This window comes from Toxoplasma gondii, chromosome VIII, assembly GCF_000006565.2.
Source record: "Toxoplasma gondii ME49 chromosome VIII, whole genome shotgun sequence".
Lineage (NCBI taxonomy): Eukaryota > Apicomplexa > Conoidasida > Eucoccidiorida > Sarcocystidae > Toxoplasma > Toxoplasma gondii.
Window position 1 is genome coordinate 3,881,819 of NC_031476.1, and position 22,696 is coordinate 3,904,514.

The 22,696-nt window shown below is 50.3% G+C and overlaps 2 protein-coding genes across 2 annotated transcripts; both read left to right on the forward strand.

The window, feature by feature from the left end:
• Positions 1-2,979: 2,979 nt before the first annotated feature.
• SRS31B (SAG-related sequence SRS31B) lies at positions 2,980-3,357 on the forward strand (the record flags this gene model as incomplete). Its single annotated transcript, XM_002365848.1, has 1 exon — positions 2,980-3,357. The coding sequence occupies one exon, from the start codon at positions 2,980-2,982 to the stop codon at positions 3,355-3,357; it is 378 nt and encodes a 125-aa protein (XP_002365889.1).
• Positions 3,358-7,241: 3,884 nt separating this feature from the next.
• Positions 7,242-21,240, forward strand: TGME49_272550 (hypothetical protein; the record flags this gene model as incomplete). The annotated part of the gene is made up of 18 exons (XM_018781666.1): positions 7,242-8,951; positions 9,272-9,539; positions 9,861-9,948; positions 10,313-10,631; positions 11,129-11,276; positions 11,821-11,904; positions 12,573-12,718; positions 13,593-14,036; positions 14,653-15,067; positions 15,425-15,497; positions 15,949-16,081; positions 16,575-16,640; positions 17,273-17,518; positions 18,042-18,293; positions 18,870-19,051; positions 19,251-19,742; positions 20,199-20,419; positions 20,837-21,240. The coding sequence occupies 18 exons, from the start codon at positions 7,242-7,244 to the stop codon at positions 21,238-21,240; spliced, it is 5,691 nt and encodes a 1,896-aa protein (XP_018636702.1).
• Positions 21,241-22,696: the final 1,456 nt, after the last annotated feature.

A 22,696-nucleotide genomic window follows, 5' to 3' on the forward strand; every position in this document is an offset into this window, starting at 1 on the left:
TATGGTTATGCCACTTCCTTGGTGGGCTTAATGAACGGACAAGTTCGTGTAGAGCCGTGTACGCCGGTATTGGCTCCGGAGATGGAGGTCGGCGTTCTCTAGTGATGGTCGACAGTCGGGTTCACGTTTTTCTGTAGATGCTGCACCGCCTGCTGGTTCCTTGGTTTGAAGTTAGCTACGATGTTCAGGATTCATCCAAGCAGGAGTGCTAGAGAGTGACAAGATACACTCGTCTGAACCCCATCTGTCGCACTTCGGGATTTACTTTAACCTCCTCGTCACCTCTCGCTGGTAAATGGAATTGATTTGTACGAGTCACACTGGTACGGCTGCCCCCTTTTCGCTCAGGTGTGTCTTTCCCCTCAGAGACTTGTCGGAGACTATTCACTTCCAGCGATAGACTATCGCCACATGGCTTTTTCAGCTACAAATAAATTCTTTCACAAGAACTAAACATAAAACGACCTCAGAAAACCAGAATACGGGAACTAATCCTACGTGCGCGGTGCCAGAAGAAGGTACCAGTGCTTGCGTGTGTGACGACGTCACACTGAAGGATAGTGCAACCGAATTTAACTCTAGCGCATCCCTAACAGAATACAAACATTCTGTCAACATCACGTGTCCCGGAGATAACCAGTGTATGTTCGCTGACTGAAAAGATAGCGAGCCTGGAAACCTTCGAATCCTCAAATGAGTAGATTAAAAAGCGTTCGAATCCAGTTCCAACAAGCGTCTCGGAGTGGAGTGAAATGAGTGGCAGCGGAGAAAAACACGTTATTCAGCACTTCTGTGAACTAATTTCCCATTGACTGACAAGAAAATTTTTGTAGCTTGCTTATCCAAGGCGCCACGAAAGCTGGTGTAGTCTCAAACAAACAGTCATGTGTGGTGAATGCCACGTAAAAGTAGTGGCTAATAAGCCCGTACTGAAGCAGAACGTCATCACCAGCGTCAATGACGCAGAAAGCAGCACCAACACCGAAACACCCGTGACGGCGCTGATGTCCAACAACGACACTCTGACTCTCGAAAGTGGCCCTGAAGGCCAACTGCAGCCTTCCACTGTGACTCAGAGGAGTGCAAAGTCATAGTGAACCGATATATCTCTAAGCTTCGACGAAAATGCTAACAGTTGTCGCGAAGAAAGCCACGAACAAGCTCATGATTCCTGAGGGCTATTTCCCTGAGGAGCAAAAGACGATTATGCTCGGATGCAGCCTCACGGCTGAGACCCCCGGGACTGGTCGGAAAAAAGCGACATCAACTGCAACGCACCAACTGGCGAAGTGAAGGTGGCTATCTTCGCCTCAGCCACTTCGCCGACCTCCCATCCGTGCGCCTCGATGCAGAACGATACTCTATCACCCTTCCTGAGCACAAATGGTAATCTTTCCGGCGTTTGCTACCAGAATGTGCTCCCGCGTTAGACTCAGTGCACACCTCAACGATTTACAACAGCCAACAACAGTGGGTCGCCGAACCGTCACAAGAACTTGTTTATGTTGCACAACCGGAGTCAAGTGCTTCCTCGGTCCAAGGAATTAGCGGGGCGTGTTTCTGCAGAGTAGGGCCGATAGACCTCACTTCTGCACTTGCCCCTGACAGTTGCCTCTCAGAGACGTTGGCAATTCGCCTTTTCTGGCGTCAAAAGACATGGCAGGGTCAGGCTGAAACCATTTTCGGTATGGTTCCTTTGATTGGGGCTCGTGTTTGGGAATTTTAGCAGACAATGGTGTTTACGTTTTCCCGTGAGTGATGTGCCTTCCACTGGTTACTTGATGCGGCATGAACTGGCATATTCAGACTTCATTCAGAAAAATGTTACTAGAGAGCGACAAGCCGCAACCTAGTGACTTGTGGTGTTCCCCCCTTGCAAAAGAAAATAATTCTCAAGAGCCACGGGTACAGCTGCCTACGTGTCGCCCAGGTGACTCTCCCCCCGTTCAGGGCGTAGTTGGGGACCGTTGTCGCTTTGTCTCTCGATGCCATTTTTAGGCACAACGAAAATTGCCGTGAACTCTTAGGCTTAAACGGACTAGGAGGAGTAAGTGCAACCTCGAAAAGCTTCTGTATTGTTTGTAGCTGCGAAGTTGACTGAGTTGTGATTTTCGTTCCTGTACAGGCCCCCGGCGGATAGCAAGACATAATAGCGTGACCGACTTTAGGACCCGCCACAAACGGATGGTCATCAGCTACAGAAACCGGCGGATCTGTCGCCGTGCAACAAGCAGGGTGCCCCCTAGGGCATGAGCTGTTCCACATGGTTCCAGACAGGTTGTCAGAACTGCTAGGTATATCACAATCAACAGTGGCAGCTTTTCTCTGAGTCACGCCAACCCTTTCTCTCTGAGGCACTTTTTTTACGTACATATAGACTCTGTTCTTGCAGCCATGGAGCGGAAGGCTTCTTTGCAGGCCCGGCGCAGCTGGCCTTGGGTGTATTTTTCCTTCTTTCCGTAACACATCTGTTCCTATTGGCGATTGCCATGGAAAGACAACAGAATCCTACGGCAATTGAAGAGACATGCAATGATTCTGACAATGATACGACCTGCACTTGTCCAGACGATGCAGCTCATGGAGTAAACACGGGAGTCACCACTAATGCGTTCATAACTGAGTCTAAACCTACAGTTAGCGTCAACTGTCCCGCCAATTATGAGTTTGTAGCTGGTGAGAAAGCGATGGTATGCTCAGCGGGTAAAGATGCGAACGATTTGAAAGAGTGCAAAACCAATCCCGGGGGAGAAATTAAAAAATTATTGTGTCCAGTCCCAGAGAGGTTGCTATAGTGGAGCACAAGTGGTGACGGACTCACGACGAATTGTCTAACACTTCCACGAGCCTACTTGCCATTATCTGACAAGAAGTTCTTTGTAGGATGCCTACCAAAGGCGGAAGAAGTGTCTGGGGGCTCGAACAGGTGTGGTGACTCTACAAGTGGCGGCTGAAAGGTCCATACTGAAGGAAAATGTCATGACTTGCTCATACGGCACAGAAAACAACACCAACTCCGGAACACCGGTGGCAACGCTGACTTCCGATAACAACACTCTGACTGTCGAATGTGGCTTCGAAGGTCAACTGCAGCCTAGCCCGGAATCACCTCTCACTGCCCTCCTCTGCGACGCAGAGGACTGTACGGCGGTAGTGAACGTGACTGACGTGTTACTCAACTTCGACGAGACGTGGCTAGCAGTGGACAAGGAAACTGGCGCCGCTAAGCTCGTGGTCCCCAAGGGAGGTTTCCCAGAAAAGAACAAGACAATTATGTTGGGATGCAGCCTCAAGAACACACCATCTGGTTCACGGAAGGACCCTGATACTACAACTGTTGAAAAAACCCACTTTTAATGTTAAAGTGGCTATCTCCGCTGCATCGACTTCAGCGGCTCTGTTGCTAGCACGGCACTGCGTACCTTTTCTTGGGGATTGGTATCTCCTTTGGTCTCTGGTGCATAGTTGACTTCGTTCTAGATATTTCTGCGACTAGACCGACTTGTTCAGTTGGTTTCTGGTCGATTCCCTGCGTTATATGTCCGCGGCAACTGCTTTTCGAGAGCTGCCGTGTTGCAGATATATGCTGCTTTGAAGTAAGGGAGATCGCCTGTGGTTTTTCGTCACGCATCAATTGTTTTTGCCTCGTGCAGACTCCACCTGGTGTCGTCACGTACCTTACGGGCCCGTCAGCTCTTCACGCCACGAAAGTTTTGATGTTGAACCCGAACAATGATAATTCTTCTGACGCCCAATTGCAGTCCACAGAACTAAAGGGAAGCAGACAATAGTCCTGTACCAAGTCGAACACACTCCGCGTAAGAGTCTGAATCTGGTTTTAGGCGGCAGGTTAACGCCCCGTAGTGGCAATAGGTAGACGTACCACGGTTTCCTCCAGTTGAGGAGGTAAAGATGCTAAGGTGTTGGAAGTGATTGATCCTCCGACGGGCGAGAACGCGCTTTCGCCTTTTCTCTGAAGCTTTTTATCGAGAGTCGCTGAGCGAATTCCAAGATTAGCCGTGTAGCGGATGGTTTTCACTTTAGCAGATAACACAATGCATCAATCCATATCGTTTGGTGTGCTGACTGCCTGTTGGGCGCTTTGGATGAGCCAACAACCGTTAACACCGTCCTGGAGACGGGTGTTACCAACACAGGCGATATGCTTTAGACAACATTTTCTGTAGCTTCAAAATGGAAAGACCCCTTATAACTGGATTTATGAGAAAGGCCCCTTATAACGGGATTGATGAGACAAGACGATGGATGACACCAATCTAAAGTACAATTGCTTCTCTGAAACAGAGTAAGAGCCTACGACGGCCACACAAACTAGCACGTGCTTGATTTCAGTGACCTTTTTCAGGAGCTTCCATCGTTAGTCTACTTCCTTCAAGCTGTGCCTTTCTGACGAACATACTGTTGACCAACAATATGTACGGCGCCGTCGATGCACTTCGTAGCGTCCGTGGTACATGCCAGTCTTCCATAGAAAACTGCACACATTCTTGCAGTGCTTTCGTGTAAGTAGTATTCCGATAAATGTAGGCCTTCCGTCAGCATATTTGCCGGGAGCCTGAGTTCTGTGCTCACGAGCACGCACAAGCGAGACGTACGCCTTCGGCAAACGCGTGCAACGGTGACGAAGAAAACACGCACGATCGAAACCCCCTACAGATTTTCATTATTTCGACGTCCGGTCCGATTCCGATAAAGAACAGCTGTGATACCGGTCCAGTGAAATTCGACGGAGAGACAGCAAGTGGAGTGAGTCTTCAGCGGCATTTATCCCCTCAATCGTTTGGACCGAGATCGCACTTGGCGCGCCCGTGCCTGTTAGGTACCCTGTTGTGACCCTCTTCTACATGTGTGGTCGTACATACTTTAGCCGAGTGGGGTCCGAATGACGGGGACGTAAAGAATCCTTTGAAACATTTCTTCCAGTTCTGACGGGTAGGAATTCACCACCCTTAGTCGTCGTGGAAGATTTCCCGCCCTTTGCTCTTGTCTTCTTTTCATGGTGGTCTTGCGTGTTCACCGCTTAGTCTTGTACTGACGGTGATGATTTCTCGTGTATAAGCATCGAGAACGTCCCCTGTCTGGCAAACGCCATGCTGGTGGCAGAAGCGATAGTTTTTCTATTTGGGGGGACTTACACACTGTGTTGTTGGGCTAGGCTTGTTTCTCGCTTGATTCCTGTCTTTACCAGTCTGGTTTCCCCTCACTCTCTAGCTCTCGTGGGAATATTCTCGACCTTCTCCAGCCGTCGACTCCTTTCGCAAAAAGAGTCACTCGAGTAACCGGGCTATTTTTCCAGCCGTCTGCGAAAGCTGGCGGGCAAGCGTTGCCTGAATGGACGGCTGAGACGTCGTCTCCTTCCTACCTCCTTTTCTTGCAGTAGGACTACGAGGGCGCGCACTGTCGCCAGCTGAGCGTTTTTCTACAGGTGAAAGGGAGGTTTCTCGAGTGCTGCTTTGCATGACTAGGATACCGTTAGAGATCCTTTTCCCCCTCTAATTCTGGTCTTTTTCACCTCTCCCTCGAGACACCTCCCTCAATTTTCACAGGGCGGCGCTTTTTCGTCCGCTCCTCCCCGGACTCCATGCCAACACGCCGAACGTGCATCCTGTTTGTTACAGATTTCTGTTTCCTGGCATCTGGACGACTCAGCCAGTCTGTTTTCGCGAGCATCTGGGGAGTTCCTTCACCGTTTTGGCCACGAGCGGGTTGCGGCGTGAGGGAATAATCTGACACGGCGAGGAAAACACATCCAAGACGGGAAACGGAGCGTGCTTTTTGGGGGGCCGCTGAGACCCTCTTCTCCCTTCAGGCACTCTCTCGTTCACTCCTCTTTCCCTTACATCTTTGTGGCGGCCCACAGCCGTTAAATGCTTTTTTGTCGAGTAGTCTCTACTGTTCACCATGAACTACGCGGCTTTTCACCCTGCAGCTGGCGTGTGCTGCGGTGACTGAGAGCAGAGGCCGCGCACTCGATGACCATTCGTTGTGGCTTTTTGCATTCTTGAGAAGACTCCGCCCGTCTCTTGTTTTTTTGGGAGGAACGTCTTCGACCCCAGCCGAAAAGATGGCGACGCTCGAAGACGTTGCACCGCTCGAAACGGGGCCGCGCGTCCTGTAGAACTCAGGATTTTTCCGTTTTCCCCAGAACCCCCTTTTTCTCTGAGCCCGCTGTACCCGTGCGTGTCCCAGCAGTGGTCAGAGGAGTTGTAGTGTCTTTTCCGTCTAACGCTCTTGCATTTTTCCTCTCCTGTCGTCCGTCTACCGTCTGGTCTTTCGTCGTTTTCCATCGCTGAACACTCCTTTGCGTTCATCGACATTCTCTGTTGTTTTCCGCTATCGAGGCTGCAGACTTTGTCTTCTGTCGACCCTTTTCGCTCAAGCCAGCGCATGTTTCAGAGCTGTTGCTCGTGCTCTTGTTCGCAGTTCCTTTTGCGCACCTTCCGTCCCTCTCAACTTGAGAAACCAGCAGCAGAGTTGGGATGCATAAAGGAGAACGAACTGGAGGCGCTCGTCATCCAAGAGACTTTCCCCCGAGTGTGCGAACGGGAAAAACGACATTCTTCTGCTTTCGAGCACGCGACTGTTGTCCAGCCTTCAAACTCACCACCGTCGTTTTCTTTGCTGGTTGATGTGGGCGGAAAATTCCTACTCCGGTTCCCCGTCTTCCCTTTGTCTGCTTAACTGACGTGTGAACTTTCACATTTGTTTAAAATGTGAGTCGTGTGACAGTTTCACAGCATCTGCCTCGATTTCCGGTCTTTTGGCCTCTAGCTTCCTCTCTTTTTTTCTGTCTTTTTTTGCTGCTCGAATCTTTGCTGTCATTCCGTTTTTTCTTCCCCGCCGCCTTTTCTCTCTTTCTCAGCGCCCCTATCTGCCTTCTGTGCTTTCCGCCACGAGTGTTGTTTCCCCCCTGCGGCTCGTCATGCCCTTGCGGCTTGTCGCACCCCTCAGAAGAAACGCTGTCTGTCCTCTTGATCCGATCAGCTCGTGTCTTCCTCTGTCTCCTCTTTTCACTGTTTCGCCTGTGTTTTTCCCGCGCATGCTCCGTGTACAGGACTTCCCTTTCCTCTCACAGATGCTTTTCCGAGTACCAGAAAGACCCTGAGAACCCGCGTGTGGCCGAGAGGAAGAGTCAGAGGAACAAAGGCGGGAAGACAAGGCGTGGCACAGACCTGCCGTTTTCGTCTCCTTCCTCTCGTCTTTCTTTGTTGCTCGAGAGAATGGCACGAACGGGGGACCCCGAGGGTTCACCCCACACTCCTGCGCCGAGCTTGGGCCTCAGATGCCTTTCCGAGGAGACGCCTTGTCGTCCACCGAACGAAGCCGGGAGAGCGGAAACAGGTCAGCTTGCGTTTTCGGAAACTACTCAGACAGACGGAGATATGCCGCCGTGTACAGGAGGAGGGAGAGACGCGCTGTGCGACTCTGGCATGCGGAACCACTTGGAAGAGGGGGGAACCGGCTGTCGCGAGCAGACAGGCGGCGTCTGTTCGACCCCCAACGTGGAAAACTCGGAACGAAGCGACTGCTGGGAGGGGCGAAACGGCGAGAAGAAGACCGGCGAACTTGCCGGAGAAAAACTGATGGGAGGGGAAAGGCCAGGAGGCGATCGAGAGCAAGCAGGACTCTTTCGTGCCGGGGCAAAAGAGGCGGAAGACGTCGAGATGGAAGAACAACCAAGGGCACCCCTAACTGGAGGGGAAGGTGAGGCTGTCGATGTTGAAGGAACGTCGTGTTCTCCCTCGGGGTGTTTCACCTCACCTACGGGAGAACCGGAGACGCTTTCGCCCTCCGTACCCTCTTCACTCTTTGGGGCTTCCGCAGGTGACCCTGGGGTTTCTTCGACAGCTCTTGGACCTACGGCAGGCAGCCAGTTCTCACCATCGACTCTCTGCTCTCCTCCAGAGAAACCCGACGACGATGCTGGAGTCGAGGAAGGAACGGACCTTTTGCCGTTTTTTGACGCGACCCAGGCCACCGATCCTGGGCGGTCTCCCACCGACACGAACCTGGACCTCACTGCCGCTTCTGTTTCCACGAGTAGCGAGGCGAGTTTCGCGCCTACCTCTTTTTCCGAATTCTCCGCTGTTGCGTCTGCGTCGACGGCACCGAATGGTGCCTTCGCAGATGCATGTGTCCCAGCAGCTTCTTCGTTCGAATCCTCTTCAGCTGTCTCTGCATCTTTGCAATCTCCAGAGTCTTCACCACACTCAGAGTCTCCACGTCAGTCTTCGTCTCCCGCTCTTGCGTTTCCCGCCTCGCATGCGCGCCCTCTGTCTCGAGCTGCGGCACGCGCCGGGGTTAACATGAGCGATGCTCTGCCTCCTGGTCTTCGCCCCGACATTCTTCTTCACTCGCCGCCAGAGGTCGTGCGACAGTATGTCTCTGAACACTTTGCCTACTTCCAGTTTTCAAAGAAGCCCGAGACAGAGATCCTAGCGGGGGACAAGCTCCAGGAGGAAGACTCCAGTGAGGAGAGCGAGGAAGAAGACGAGAAGGCAGAGGGAGAGAAGGCGATTGGGGAGAAGGAAGAGGGAGAGAAACAGGAGGGAGTAGACTCGAAGCGCGAGGAGGAAAGCAGGAGAGTCGGGGGGGATGACATGGGGGCGAATGCGGGCTTCGATGGGGAAAAGAAACGACGAGGGATAGAGGGGAGTGAGGAGGGAGAGATGGAGGTTGCTACGCATGCAGATCTTTCTGGAACCGAATTTGGAGAAGCGGCGGCGGTCAGAGAAGAAGAGAAGGTGTCGAAACGCCGAGAGATGGCGATGAAGGCGAAGCAGAGCGCGAGAGGCCACTCCATTCACCGCAACGAGGACAAGAAAAAGAAACGAAGGAAGACAGAAGAAGAGGAAACCCCGAGACTTCATCCCGTCAACTCCCTCAATCTCAGCTGCAGGAGAGTGAAACTTTACGAAGTCGATGAGATGGTACGTCTCCAGAGAAGTCGTGGTTTCCAAGGTTTCACGTCTCCGTTTTCTCATTGTGAGTGAGATTTGTGTTGGAAAAGTTCAAGGTCTGGTGAAGGCGAGAATGCCACGATTTGTTTCGAAAGGACAGGAAGTTGATGTTACTGTGCACGGCATCCGTTGAAATTCAATTGTAGCACTTCGAACTCAAACCCTTTCTTGGGTGGTGTTCTTTCATTCAAAAGATGTTCGGTAGCCTAAAACCTCTCGTTCTTCACAACATTGTTCCCGTCTACTTCCAAACTTTTCTCCATTCTCCTCTCCCCACTGGTCTCCTTCAGGGACGGTGGATCGACAAAGGGACAGGCCACTTCTACGTGACTGAGGGAAGAGGCACGGCCGCTGCTGGCGACGGAGGAGGGCGAGAAGACGAAAGGTCGAGTCTCTATCTCGAGCGAGGTCTGGAACGCGACGACGAAGCAGGCGAGGGCCAGAGAGACGAAGACGACGAGACAGGCATGGCTCGGCTTATAGTCGAAGACGAAGAGAACGGGAAGGTGTACGTGGACACAGCAATCGGAAGCAATTATGCGTACCAGCATCAGAAAGGTGAGGAAGCGCGGAGCGAGGTCTAGAAAAGGGAGAGGGCAATGATGCGAGAGGTCGGAGAGGAGAACAGGTTTGAAGAGAACTCCAGAGGCATAACGAGATGGACCAAGAGAGGAGGGGAAGAAGGAAATCATTTTGTGGCGACGGCAATTCGCAACTTGTTTAACAGGAGCGCGAGAGACGGGTACGACCACCAGGAAGGCGCTCGGGGATCTTAAGGGAGAATCGCTGCAGCGCAAGACGGGCCTTTCGATCATAATCTTTAGAGCAGCCGCATCGACATGTTCTCGGTATGCCTGCTTGCTTTTTCTCTCCTTCCAGATTCCATCATCACTTGGCAAGAAGGACGAACAGGAGATGTCTATCGAGCCCTATCCTTTCAGCATCCCCACGGCTGCTTCGCCTGCTGGTATGTCTCAAGAGGGCTCAAGAGGAATCCGGCCTAGAGAGGACATCACGGAGAGTCGGAACAAGTTTCGACGTTTTGGTCTATCCTGCCGTCTCTCAAACCCTTGGCAGGTGTCTGGAGTTCTGTCTCTCTCCCGATATGTATGTATACATGTATATACGCATATATGTGCATGTGTAGGTGTGCAGATAATGTGGGGGAATTTCATCTCACCCATATCTCCCGGCGACTTTGTCTGTAGCAAGTCATGTTTATTTGAGGACTCGTACCCGCCGCTTGTTCGCTCGCTTTTCTTCTCTCCAGTTCCCCCGTTGCGCGGCATGCCCCTCCACTGCCCGCTGTCTCTGCTCGATTCGCGTTTCAGGACTTACATGACTCTGAAGGCCCCGGATCGGTGTGCGGGAGGAACGGAGGAAGAAGAGGAAGAAGAAGGAGACGAGGGGACGCTTGGTGCAGCCGAAGAGGAGCAGCGAGAATGTGGCCGACGCCAGGGCGCGCTGGGGCGATTTAGGCGAAGCACTGAGGAAGGAGTAGAAGACGAGAGGGACGATGAAGAGGAGGAAGACGAGGCCGGTGTCGACTCTCTTGTCGGCCTAGACGGCGCAGAATCCATACCTCACCACATCCTCGAGACACCGAACGAGGACAATCTACACATGCTGATGACACGAATGGAATTCGACGTAAGAAAAACAGGTTTCTGTCTGGCGCTGCCGGAATCAGTCGATGTGTTGGTCTGTCTCTGGCCAGCGAGCGGAGGCTTCTTGGGTTTTTCAAGTTTCTCTGTTATACAAATTCACATCCGCCATACGGTAAATTGACAAAGAAATCGGAATGGTGATCTGCTCTCCCCGTTGCATATAGAGGAAAGGTGCAGTGCATGCGTTTCTGTTCGCCGGCATCGCGCTGCCTCGCTGGCCATCTCCAGATCACGAGCTGGCCGCCTCTCTGTTTGCCGCTTTCCCACTGTGCGCCGACCGACTTCTCTTTCTTGTTCGCTCTCGCTGGATTCGTATCTCCATCCCAGGTTGCCTCGCATTCTCTGCCAATTAATGCATCGCCATGTTGTGGAGGTTCTGTTGGAGTTTCCAATCAGGGATTTTGGAGCATGTGTGGCAGGCGTAGTTCGGAGGCTGATTTTGAGGGAGGTTTGGGATTTCTTTCTCTGCTTGTTCTGCAGCTGCCGCATCCGCAGACGGGAGAACTTGTGCTGCTGGACGTCCTGGGGCGTCACTGGCTTTATCTGCTCTTTGCATTCATGCGAAAGTGCATCGCAGCCGAGAAAATCGAGCAGCTGAAGCAAATCGCCTTCATCATTCGAAAAATGCGTACGCGAAATCGACACAAACAACACTCTCCTTCCGAATAACACACCCAGATCCCAGTGTCTGTCTATCTTTCTACTCAGATGCATCTATCTCTATCTCTATTTATCTAGATCTATCTCTTTATCTAGATCTCCCCACGGTATCCACCGTCTTGGGACAAAGGAAGATATAACCATCAATGCTCAATGTCTCTATATTTATGTATTTATATATGTCTTTGTATACGATGCACATATAGATGTATACAACAGATCTTGTTTTTCTGCGTCGTAACTGGAGTCATCTTCAGTGTCCTAGGTATTATTGCGTCTCCTATTTTTGAACGCGCCGAACAGCAATACGGATTCACAGTTTGATCTCTGAGGACGAGACCCTCCTGCAAGACTGCGTGTCGTGATCGTTGTCTGGTGCGGCCGTGGAAGGCAGTTTGCTATGGAGGGCTGTGCTCGGCGAAGTGTCTCATGGAGAGAAGCACACATGTTAGATTTCGCTTTCCTCTGCATCGTTTACCCATGTTTTTCTCTTCTCTGTCTTTGTTCCACAGTGGTTTTTTGGAGCGGCCACATCGACGCCTTGGAGGTTCTGCTCAGCGACGAGTTCTGGCCCGACGTCCTCAAGTCTCTGGAATGTAAGACCCGTACCTGGCCACTTGAGGTCAAAAGACTGTTTCTGTATAGGCAACAAGTTTTAGCTGCAGAAGCTAGAAAAGACGACTGCCGCTCTTCAATCGAATGTAGCCTTTCCCCTGTGATGAAAACCACATCTCCTCACGGTATATCCTCCTCATAGGCGCGTGCATGCGCGGCGTCTTGTGATCAGCGTCTATTGGCGTTTTGCGGCCACGCGACTGAAGTGTCATGAAGGTGGAAAAATAAGTCACTTGCAACTCAGATTTGATCCGGGTTTTTTTGAATTCTTTTGCTCCCATGAAGGGCGCTAAAACGCTTCTGTTCGACGTTTTGTAAGTATATACCGCGCTGGTGTGCATTGCTGTACATCATCGACTCCTCGATACATCCGCCTGCAAAATGCATTGCGACCTGGCGCATACCACACGTGCTCTTTGTTTCTGGGCAGGCTGTGGTTTTAACACTTTCTCGATCCTTTGTGTCCCTGCCTTAAATAAGTAAATCCATATATATATATATATATATTTCTATGCTTTTAAGCATGTCAGACAAGTTGATGTGTGAGTGATCTGTTTCCGCGATCCATTCTATCTGGAAGCCTTTGACTGAGAAGCATTTGTGATTTCGGTTTGGTTTGCTGGCCATGGGAATCACTGTATTGGTGTAGATGATCAAGACTTGCTTCACCAAGGCATGGAGATGCGACACAGCGAGTTCTTCGCGCACAAAGCTCAGTTCCACAATGTCATTCAACTCGAGGACCCTGTCTTCACTAGCCACGTCCACCTCCATTACAGGCTCATGTATCTCAAAGTAAGCAGAGAAGCGACTTCCCTGTCCTTTTAAGACAGAAGACAAGAGAGAGCCGTTAACGCATGGAAAACAGGAGGCCAGAAATCGACAAACAGCCAGACGAACAGCTTGCCTCGGATACCGGCCATCAAGGATAAGTCCACACATGCATATATATATATATATATATATATATATATATATATATATATATATGCATGTGTTTAGGTCTACGCATGCTAACGGTTATATAACATGCGGACGCGCAAGTATACACATTTGTATGTGCATTTAGTGCCTTCGGAGTCTCGCTCTTCTGAGCATGCAACATGCAGGATGGGAAGGCCGTATGATAAATTTGTATATCCATACTTTTGCGATCATTCCTGCAATGTTTGTATGCATCGAGGAATGCCTCGTACACAGAGATGTGGGACATTTCCAACTGTGTGAATGTGCGGACACGAGTGATTCTTTGCGTCTCTGTATTTACCTTCACAAGGCTGCTCGTTCGATTTCACTCTGTCGTCACGCTCGTCTGTACGTATATACGTATTGCTTGTTGGTGGAACGCGGCAGACCTCTTCCGTTACCGAGTGCTTCGACCTCGACATCGTCGTTCCGTATCTCGCACCCGGGTTCCAGTGTAGTCTCCTTCCTGCTGAGGCCAAGGAGAAACGCCTTTTTATCAGGTTTTTCGTGTGTGAAAATGCACCATCTCGTCAGACAGATCTTCATATATATATATATATATAGCGTATGGAATTGTATGTATTTATTTCCTGAATGTACATTCGAATGTGTATTTGCTGAATGAATATTTTTATGCAGGTATTTAGTGATGTGTATGTGTAAATATTTGTTTACATGTGCTTATCTTCTGTTTGGTGTTCAGGATGTGGCGATTACGAGGTATTTGGACGAGGCTGCGATCAATCGGCTTCAGTCAGTGTTGGCTTGCAACATTCAAGAAGTGTTGCGACTTCTTCTTCGCGACTGCCAGTCGCCTCCTGGGTGCCCTTCGTCTCCGTCTTCTTTCTCTTCGTATTCCTCCCACAGCCTCGTGGGTGTGCAATCGAATGAGAGTCTCAGCTCATCCTGCTTCGCCGTGCTCCGCGAGCGCCTCAGCGAGGACTTTATGGCTGCTCTCTTTCTCCGGGAGCTCTTGCAAAATCTCTCGAAGCTGCTGCAGCAGCAGATGCTCGAGAAACACTCGATCTTCACGCAAATCAAGCAACACATGATTCTTCTGGAGCTTCGTGGATACCTCGACGGCACCTCTGCCGCCGTCGCGAACTGGAACCAAGTTTTTCTTCCTCTCAACAAGAAGGCTGAGGAGGTAGGCCTCGCACCCCTCCACTTCGGTCGTGCATGGCTCTTCGAGCCCATCTGCTGGTATACGCATGCATTAGTGTACGCATGCAGATGCGTTTGTATTGAGCCAACGATGCATGTTGAAGGTTAATGAAAAGTCGTTTCAGTTGGTAGAGCGACGTGTCTGCAAAAACGGCGACAAATGGGAGGTGGCAGATGGCAGGGAGAAATGCGATTTTCCCGCGAGTCGAGTTCGAGACGGTCTAGGAATTTGTTTCTGAACTCGACGTTCTGGGAGGATGCCTTTCCCTTCCACCCGCTGATGCTCTACGCAGACTGCCTCGTGATACGCACCAGAGCGCCTCTCTTCTTTTCTCTTTCTCCCCTTCCTCCCCTCGCTCTATCGGTCGCCACATCGTTTCTCTCCTCGTTTGCCATCTCCTTTCCCTGTCGCGCTCCGTGCTGCTCTTTTTTTTTCTCTTTCCGCCCTTTGCTCTTCCTGTGTTTCTCTCCACCACTTTCTTCTCTCCTTCGGTCTTCCCCGTCCTCTCCTCTGTCTGTGCGTCGCCCTGTCGCGCCGTTGCTTTGCGTCCCGTTCTGTCTACTCCGGCATTCTGTCTTTTTCTCCCATTTCCTTGCAGTACCAAGAGCGTCTAAAGGAGATTTTGCTGGCGGACGGCGCAGAGACGTATCGTCCGAATCCTCTCGATCTGTCTGGGCTGCCTTACCCCACTCCAGTGTGCGTGGCGGTTGAGATTCTGAACACGTTTGCGGAGCTCCAGCCTCAACTGCTGCGTCAGGCCTTCTTTTCGGAAGCGAAGAGCGACGCGAAACAGGAGTCTCGTCTCCTCCTTCTGCTCGCAGAGACCCTAGAGAAGAGCCACAGCGACTCCGTCCAGGTTCAGGTGAAGGAAATTCTCGTCAAGGTCGTCTGCAGTCCCGTCATGGAACTTCCGGAAAAGGACGAAATCCACATGCTCTTCTACGACAAAGGCGTCATGGACCGCCTGCTTCAGACCCTCTTTCTGCCGTTAAACGCCGACGAAATGACTCCAAGTACAAACCTCAAAACACACAGACTAGGCCTCAGATGCCATATCTGGATCTATGTACACATAGGTTGATAGATGTTTTTCAGGCGACATGCAGAGCGTATAAATACCTCACGGTCCAGCGACGTGTAACACTATTAGACGTCGATCCCTCTACACATGATCCCATATGGTGTTCTATCTACTTCAGTGCCTTCCGGCGTCTTATTTATAAATATACGCATAAATAGAAGATCTCAAGTCCCTACCGGAGACATTTTGTACACTATGAGTGCTTTGTGATATCGCGTCCACACCTCTAAGGACGCGGGTTCTCTATCTTGATGAATTGTGTTTTAACGTGTCTTGACTTTTCCACCAGGCGATTTCCATCGTCTGCACCACGCGAAGCAGCAGATTCTGGAAATTCTTGCGCACTGCGTCCCGGCCCACAAGTGAGTTTCTGCTCCCTTGTGGTCTCTTTCATTCGTATTTCGTCTTCCTGCTCTCTCCAATTCTTCCTTTTATCTCCTGTGTGTCTGTTGGTTTGCTCTCGTTCCACTCCGTCGCATTCATCATCTCTGTGCTTCACTTCTCTGAGACCTTCTCGCGTCTGCACCGCAAGCGCATTCACCTGGACAAGCTTCCTGCATATATATATATATATATATATACGCATATGCATAATCAGGTATGTGTTTTTATGCGTATACATCGATGAATATTCGTGGATGTCTACATAAGGCGCATAGACGTAAATCCGTGATGTGTTGGACCGGTGTGTGTAGTGATTTGAGTGTGGCGTCTCCTGCTTTTTTCCATGTTTCGGGTCTTTGCTTCTTTACCAGTTTGGAGAAATCGCCTCAACTTGTTTTTGTTATGTTCCTTCCTCGGTCTTGGCTCCAGGCATCGCTTCAAGATTCGCATCCAGAAAGACCGGGTTCCGATTCGGGCAATCCTCGCCTCACTCCGGCCCACGTTTGATAAATTCCTTGCTCTCTTTGCCGTCAAATTCATTCGCGCATGCATCTCCCTCAAAGTGAGACTTCGTCAAACACCACCTTCCCGATCATCGATTTCACGAGTGACGATGGTGCTCCGGTCTCTTTCCCTCGATATCCCTAGGGTTCCATAAGCGTTTATGTATATAAATGCCTATATACGTATATATTTATGTATACATGGATATATAAATATATGTCTAGAGATATTTATGTCTTTGCAGGTAAGTAAATGTATATGCATAAGTATTTGAGTGCTATTTCGCAGCTAGATGAAAATTTGTTAGCGCTTCCAGTTGTATCGGGCATCTATGGAATTCCATTCGTATGTTGGTCTGTATATACTTTATTGCTATCTGTACTTCTATCTATATATCCATCTATCTACATTTTTGCGAATTTGCGCATCTGCATGCACCTATGAAGAGAAGTGGATCGACGCATTTACCCTTCCCAGGCGTAATGCGCATTCTGGCACGCACCGTGGATTTGTTTAATTTGTTTTGCCGGTGTCGCGTATTGCTGTTTTAGGATGCATACGTGGACAAACATTTGGTGCAGCACAAGGTCCTCCGACCGATCATTTGGATGCTCAAGGTGAGAGACTTTGCTCGATTAGTGTGTTTCCTCAAGCCTTCGTTCCCAGCCTTTCCTCATCTGGGGTTTGTGCTTCTGTTTTTTCGGTTTGACGTTTACTGCCTTGGAGTGCGGACGGTTTTTTTAGCTTCTTTGTGAAGAAGCGAGACACTTTTCAATGCTTCTTTCTCCGCCGCGAGCCAGTCTCCTGCAACCCTCGCTTATCTAATGCATTGCGAAAACAGAGATTCACTCCCATATATCAATTACAAGATGTACCTCTGTTTCTACCGTAATGCATATGTCTCTGCCTGTATGTTTGCTGGATTGTCTGTCAGCCTGTTTGTATTTATCTATTTTTATCTATCTGTGTCTCTTTGGGTGTCCATATCTATCTGTCGATATCTATATCCATCTGTATTTATGTATATACATGTGTCTATATTTCATCTCTCTCTCTATATATATATATATGTATATATATATATATATATATATATATGCATCTGCGTGTCCCATATGTATCTAAATCTATTTACGCTTCTCTATCTGTAGCTGTCTGTCTGTCTGTACACGTACAGATATGCATGCTTTTACTTGTTGAGCTTTTTGCGGTTTGACTTCCTTTGCTGTTTCTCTGCGTTCTCTTGCAGGAAGAGCAGTACGCAGTTTCGCTTTTTTCATCTCGACGGCAGCAGTCTTCGCTGCTCGCGTCGGTCATCTTGGATTGTCTGCGAGCGCTCGCAGCGGGCGCAGCGACGTTCGCGGCTCCACAGGCGCCTTGTCACTCTCTGCATTTGATAGAATTCCTTTTCACGGATGATTTTTGTCGTCACTGGATCGGAGACATCCAAGAGTCCATGCGGACCACAGGCCGCCGGCCCTGCCAAACTCTTCAGGTGGGGAAACGCCTCTCGTTCCTCACAGCGTCGCTTCAAGACGGCCGCAACCACCGTGCTGTGCCCTCGACCATCTGGGGCGTCTCTCTGTCCATCTGACTCTCTGATCTTTCTGTTCTGTCAGAATAAAATGGAGATGGAGGCGAACGGGAAATGTGAACGACTGGAAGGTCGTGTGAGAAGGATCGCTTTGCAGACCGAGGGGGATCTTCCCGACCGTTCTGTGGCCCGACTGCGGTGCCTGTTTATTGAACCAGGGAGAGACGTCTCCACACACGAGTACATATGTGACTCTGTTTTCCAGCCTTTTTGTGAATCTGTGCCAATACACATGTGTGGAAAGCCCGTATGGACACCTGATGTGTGTGGCAGTTGCTGCGGTTTCGGCTGTTTTTCATGTCTGGAGTGTTCTCGCAGGGAAGCGGTCTCGCTCGGGGACTGACATATCTCTTTAGGCTTCGTTCATCGGCAAAGCAAACGCGTGCACGATTGCATGCGTGCGAGGCCTCTCGTTTTTTCTCAGGATCTACACGATTTGTACATCCAGTTTGTCGCGAAGCCGTCGCTCTGCGCCAGTCAGCCGCTGCATCTGCGATCGCCGCAGGACTACCTCTCCCCGTCTTCTCGCGTTCTCTCGCCTCGAAGTGGACGCAGTGGCGCGAGGGACTTCTTCTTCTCCGGCTCGGGCCTCAATTCGTCCGACGCAGGCGACGGGAATCTCTCGCCTCACTCTCTGCGGTCCAGTCTCGGTCGAGTTATTCGTAGAGATCCAAATGTGAGCTCACTCTTTTATGCATACATGTAGGATGATCTCCTCAGATGGATGTTGATATTCATAAATATCACACTAATCTGTATATATATATATATATATATATATATAAGTCGCTGGGTATATGCACGTGCGTACACATGCATTTATATATATATATATATATATATATATCTGTAAGGATGCTAGTGTTGATATATATATATCTCTCTCTGTTGATGAATGCATACAAGCGTGGCTGTATATGTAGGTTTCTGCATACATTGGTAAAAGTTGTATTGTGTGAAGAGTAGAAGGCGAAGTTTACGGTAAAACAGAAGAACGAGGGCGGGGCGCTGGCTCAGGAAGTGTTGCCCACATGCAGGACAAGTTAGGCCGAGGGGTCCAAGTGGATGTCGGAGAGCTACACAGGAGAAGTCAAGCTGGGAAAAGCAAGGCTTCCCTCTGTTCCGCGTTTTGCTGCAGCTTTCCTTCCTTGTTGGTGTCTGGTCTCCTTCCGCAGTCACCTCGACTATCTTCTTAGTTGATGGGGGAAACCTAAATTTTTCGCATCATATTGTCTTCTGCTTCTGTTCGCAGAGGTCGTTGGATGACGAAGAGGAGGAGTCCTGGTTCCTCTCTGACGACAAGGAAGACGAAGACGAGGAATCGCCGTCGGAGGGAAGTGGATGCCGGGAGAATTTCTCCTCTCTGTCTCTGCGAAACACTGACCCAGACGAGGACGACGAGGAAGAGATCAGCGGCAGGCGCAGTCTGTCTCGGTAGGCTGTAGAAAGCAGAAAACTGCAGGTCATTGCTCTCGGACGTGTTTACTTCTCACGTTCGTTGTTAGGTTTCTGTCGCTTGTGTCCTGGGTCTCAGCAGTTCTGAGCCCACTCTGTTTAGTCGTGCCTTCCCATTTTCGGCTTCACTCTCCATTTATCTCCTCGTCACTGTACTACTTTTTTGGGGTGGTGGCAGGTGCACATCATCCCTTGTCGACGGATACGACGACGACAACGAAGAGGACGAGGACCACGCGAGTCTGCCTTCGCTGACGTCAAGGAAGACCAACTCGGCCTCGCATTCGTCTTATAATCGGAGTCAGAGACCGTTCGAGACCCGCGAGGAAGACGAAGACGAGTCCTTTCTGTTGAAGGCCTTCCCGGAGAAGAAGCAGCTGATTTCGAAGCCAACGAGGCTGCGGGACCCGGGCGAGGAGGGGCGGACCGAGAAAAGGCGACTCGACAAGAGCGAGGGACGTCGAGCAGACGACAACAGCGCGAAGCTTGCAGAGGCATTTGAAAATCCTCGAGGGCCGGCGACAGAAAAAGACGAGGAACGATCGAACCGTCGACTAAGTCCAGGACGACGGGTGCCGGACGGAGACGCGAAAACCAGCCCTAAAGAGACCTCACCGACCCGAGTTGGAACAGCACTTGCAGGACCCAAAAAGATCGCAGTCAAGCTGAAGTGAGACGCCAAGAACGCACAACACAGATATATATATATATATATATGTACACTTCTATAGGTCTCAAGTTCTTGTTCAGTTTGATCTGCAGAGAACTACAAGAAACACATGACATGTGTTTTTGTGCGTATAGCTCTGCTGGCTCATCGACAATACGCGCGTCATCGTTGCAGCGTTACTTGCATGCATATATATATATATATATATATATATATATATATATATATATATATATGCGCATATCTAATTATATGTGTATGTGATTTCCATATCGTTTGGGAACTAGGGGAACATAAGCTGACTGCCTTTGGGAAGGAGCTTCGTTTTCCACTTAGGTAGGGAGGGGTCGAGGAGGGGGGGGGAGGTCATGCAGGCTCGCTTGTTTCCGTATCATTCCTCTGCGTTTGTGCTTGTTGTCTGTCGACATTTTCTTTTCGTCCTCTCTGGCTCCTCAGACTCGGCGGGAACGGCGCGGGCACAGGAACGTCTTCAAGCAATGCAGATCTTGAGAACAAGGTCCGAAACGACAAGGACGATGGAGACTCTATGTCTGATGATCGTGCGTTAACGACAACAGGTGATGGGCGCCTCCACAGCGACAGTGATGCTGAAAGCAGCGGGACTGACGAGGGTGGAAAATCGCGCGAAGGAGAGGGAGGAAGCGAACTTCTTGCAGGTGAGGCAACGAGGGAAGCGACAAAGGGAGAGCGGAAATTAGAGAGGCCTTTCAGTTTCTTCCGGGTGGTATTCGAATTAGGAAAGGCGACGAGACGTCTCTAGTACTTTTTACAAATTTTGATTGACAGAGGACACACGCCTCTACACGTCTCCGTATCGCCCTCTATACACATATGTATGCTACGTGTTCTCCACGTTTCTGGTTTAGCCATTCGTATTACTGTCTCTGCGCAGCGACCGACTTCTAAATACTGCCACTCTGTCTCGTCTTGATACACATGCCATGAACTCTTTATCCAAGTATCCCTACATATAATATATATATATATATATATATATGTAGAGAAGGAAGTGTGGCTTTAAAGAGAGTAATCACTGCGCGTGGACAGACCTCGTGGTGTGCGTGTCGTCTCAGGGATGCGCCTGCTTTCTGGTGTATTGAAGAGAAAACATTCGTCCGGATTGGCCTCTTCTCTGTCGTCGGACTCTCCGCTGGGCGGGGAGAATGAGAGGGGGGCGCGGCCATGCCCTCGAGGAGGGCGCGAGGGCCTTTTGGCGGCGCGCAGTTTGTGGGGTGTGGGGGCGACAGAGACAGAAGATACCCAGGGCAGTGACAGGGCTGAGGGAGAGGCGAAGGAACCGAGCAAGAAGACCAGCCGTGTAGGAGGAGAGACGGGAGGAGAGAGAAGACACTCCTCGGATGACGAGGCCCAGAGCGCCGGGGAGGAATTGGACAAGCGCGACAGAAAGAAGTCAAAGTGGACGGAAGAGCTCGTCGCGGACATGCTGCAAGACGGTAGCGACGATGAAGACGCGTGAAGGGACGGAGTCGCGCGCATGCGGCAGAAGTGCCAAGACAGAATAAGAGACAAAGATAAATTTAGGAGGAAGCAGAAAAAAGACAGCGATGGTGCGTGGGGGGAACCAAATGCAAAAGGAAGACGACCTGCACAGAGGCAGAAGAAGAAAAAACAGATAGGGAGGGAGGGTAAAAGACGGAATGCGGCACAGGAAGACGGAGGGTGGCAATTGCCTCGCTGAGTGTCTGTGAGAGGAAGGCAGAAAAGATGCTGAGGGAGGGATGCGAGAAACACCCTCGCTGTCGATTTAATGAAGTTCCGCGAAGAGCTAGGATACTGAAAACGAAAAGCGGAGATTCTCGCTTTGACTTCGCACACATAGCTGAGGCACTCACACGAAAAGTGTGTGCGTGTTCATACCTTTTTCTGAGTGCACGCGTATACGAGTGTCTCGCCCTCTCTTATCACAAAAAATATTTTTGTGCGAACGTAGCGGAGGCAACGACGTAAGCAGATTCGAGTGTCCTAGCTTGTATCCATTGTTGCGTCTTTTCAGTCTACATCGTACACACATTCAGTGAAGAGTGAAGCACGGGGAAAAGCGTTGCTGGGAGAAACAGTTTTAACAGGCTCTGGCTGCTTTGGCCTCCGCACAAGTGTCTCCGAGTGGGCATGTGCACAGGGCCACTGCGCCACGGGCTAGATAGGGATGCTAAAGACAATTTTAGCACGCAGGAAAGCAATGCGGGAGAATGACCGAGGGTGATAGAGTGAGAAGCATAGTCGTCTGGGTGAACCTATCATGTTTTCTGCTCTCTTCCTTGTGGAGGGAGGTGACGGACAAAGAGTGGAAGCAACAGATTCTCTCGTGTTTTTCCGATTTTGCATCCTTCAATCCAGGAAAAGCAGGCAAGAGGGAAAAGAGAGATGAGGATGAAGACGAGAGGCACTGAACTATGAGCGTGCACTCTTTTCTAGCTGTCGGTCAACAAGCAGAGGAAGCAGAGCAGCCCCGTTCTAGAAGGCAGCCATTACAGGTTGGCTGTTGGCTCTAGAAAATTCCTGACGCGTTGCTTTCTTCGCTTTCTTTGCAGTCCCGAACAGACCGTCAATGCCTCTCGAAATTGCCGACGTGTACGGGGGGGGCTTGCAACAGGGAGAAAAGAGTCTCGTGTGTGCATGGAAAAAGGGAAGAGCATGCGCGACTTAGGGAGTGTAAGAGCGAATTGTAGAGTAAAACAGCAGAACGGAGCTTCTGAGTCTGCGAGCTTCCATGGTTGAGATACCCCGTGTTTCGTTTTTGAGCTAGAGAGGCGAAAGAATTGGGGTGGAGGCACACCTGAAAGTTGACGAGGGGGACAGATTGAGCCTTGAGAAAAAAAAAGTCTGTAGAGATAAGATAACATTACAATATGAGGAAAACGCCATCTACGATATTCGCGTCGCTGTAAGGGCCGGGAGAAAAGGACAAAGCC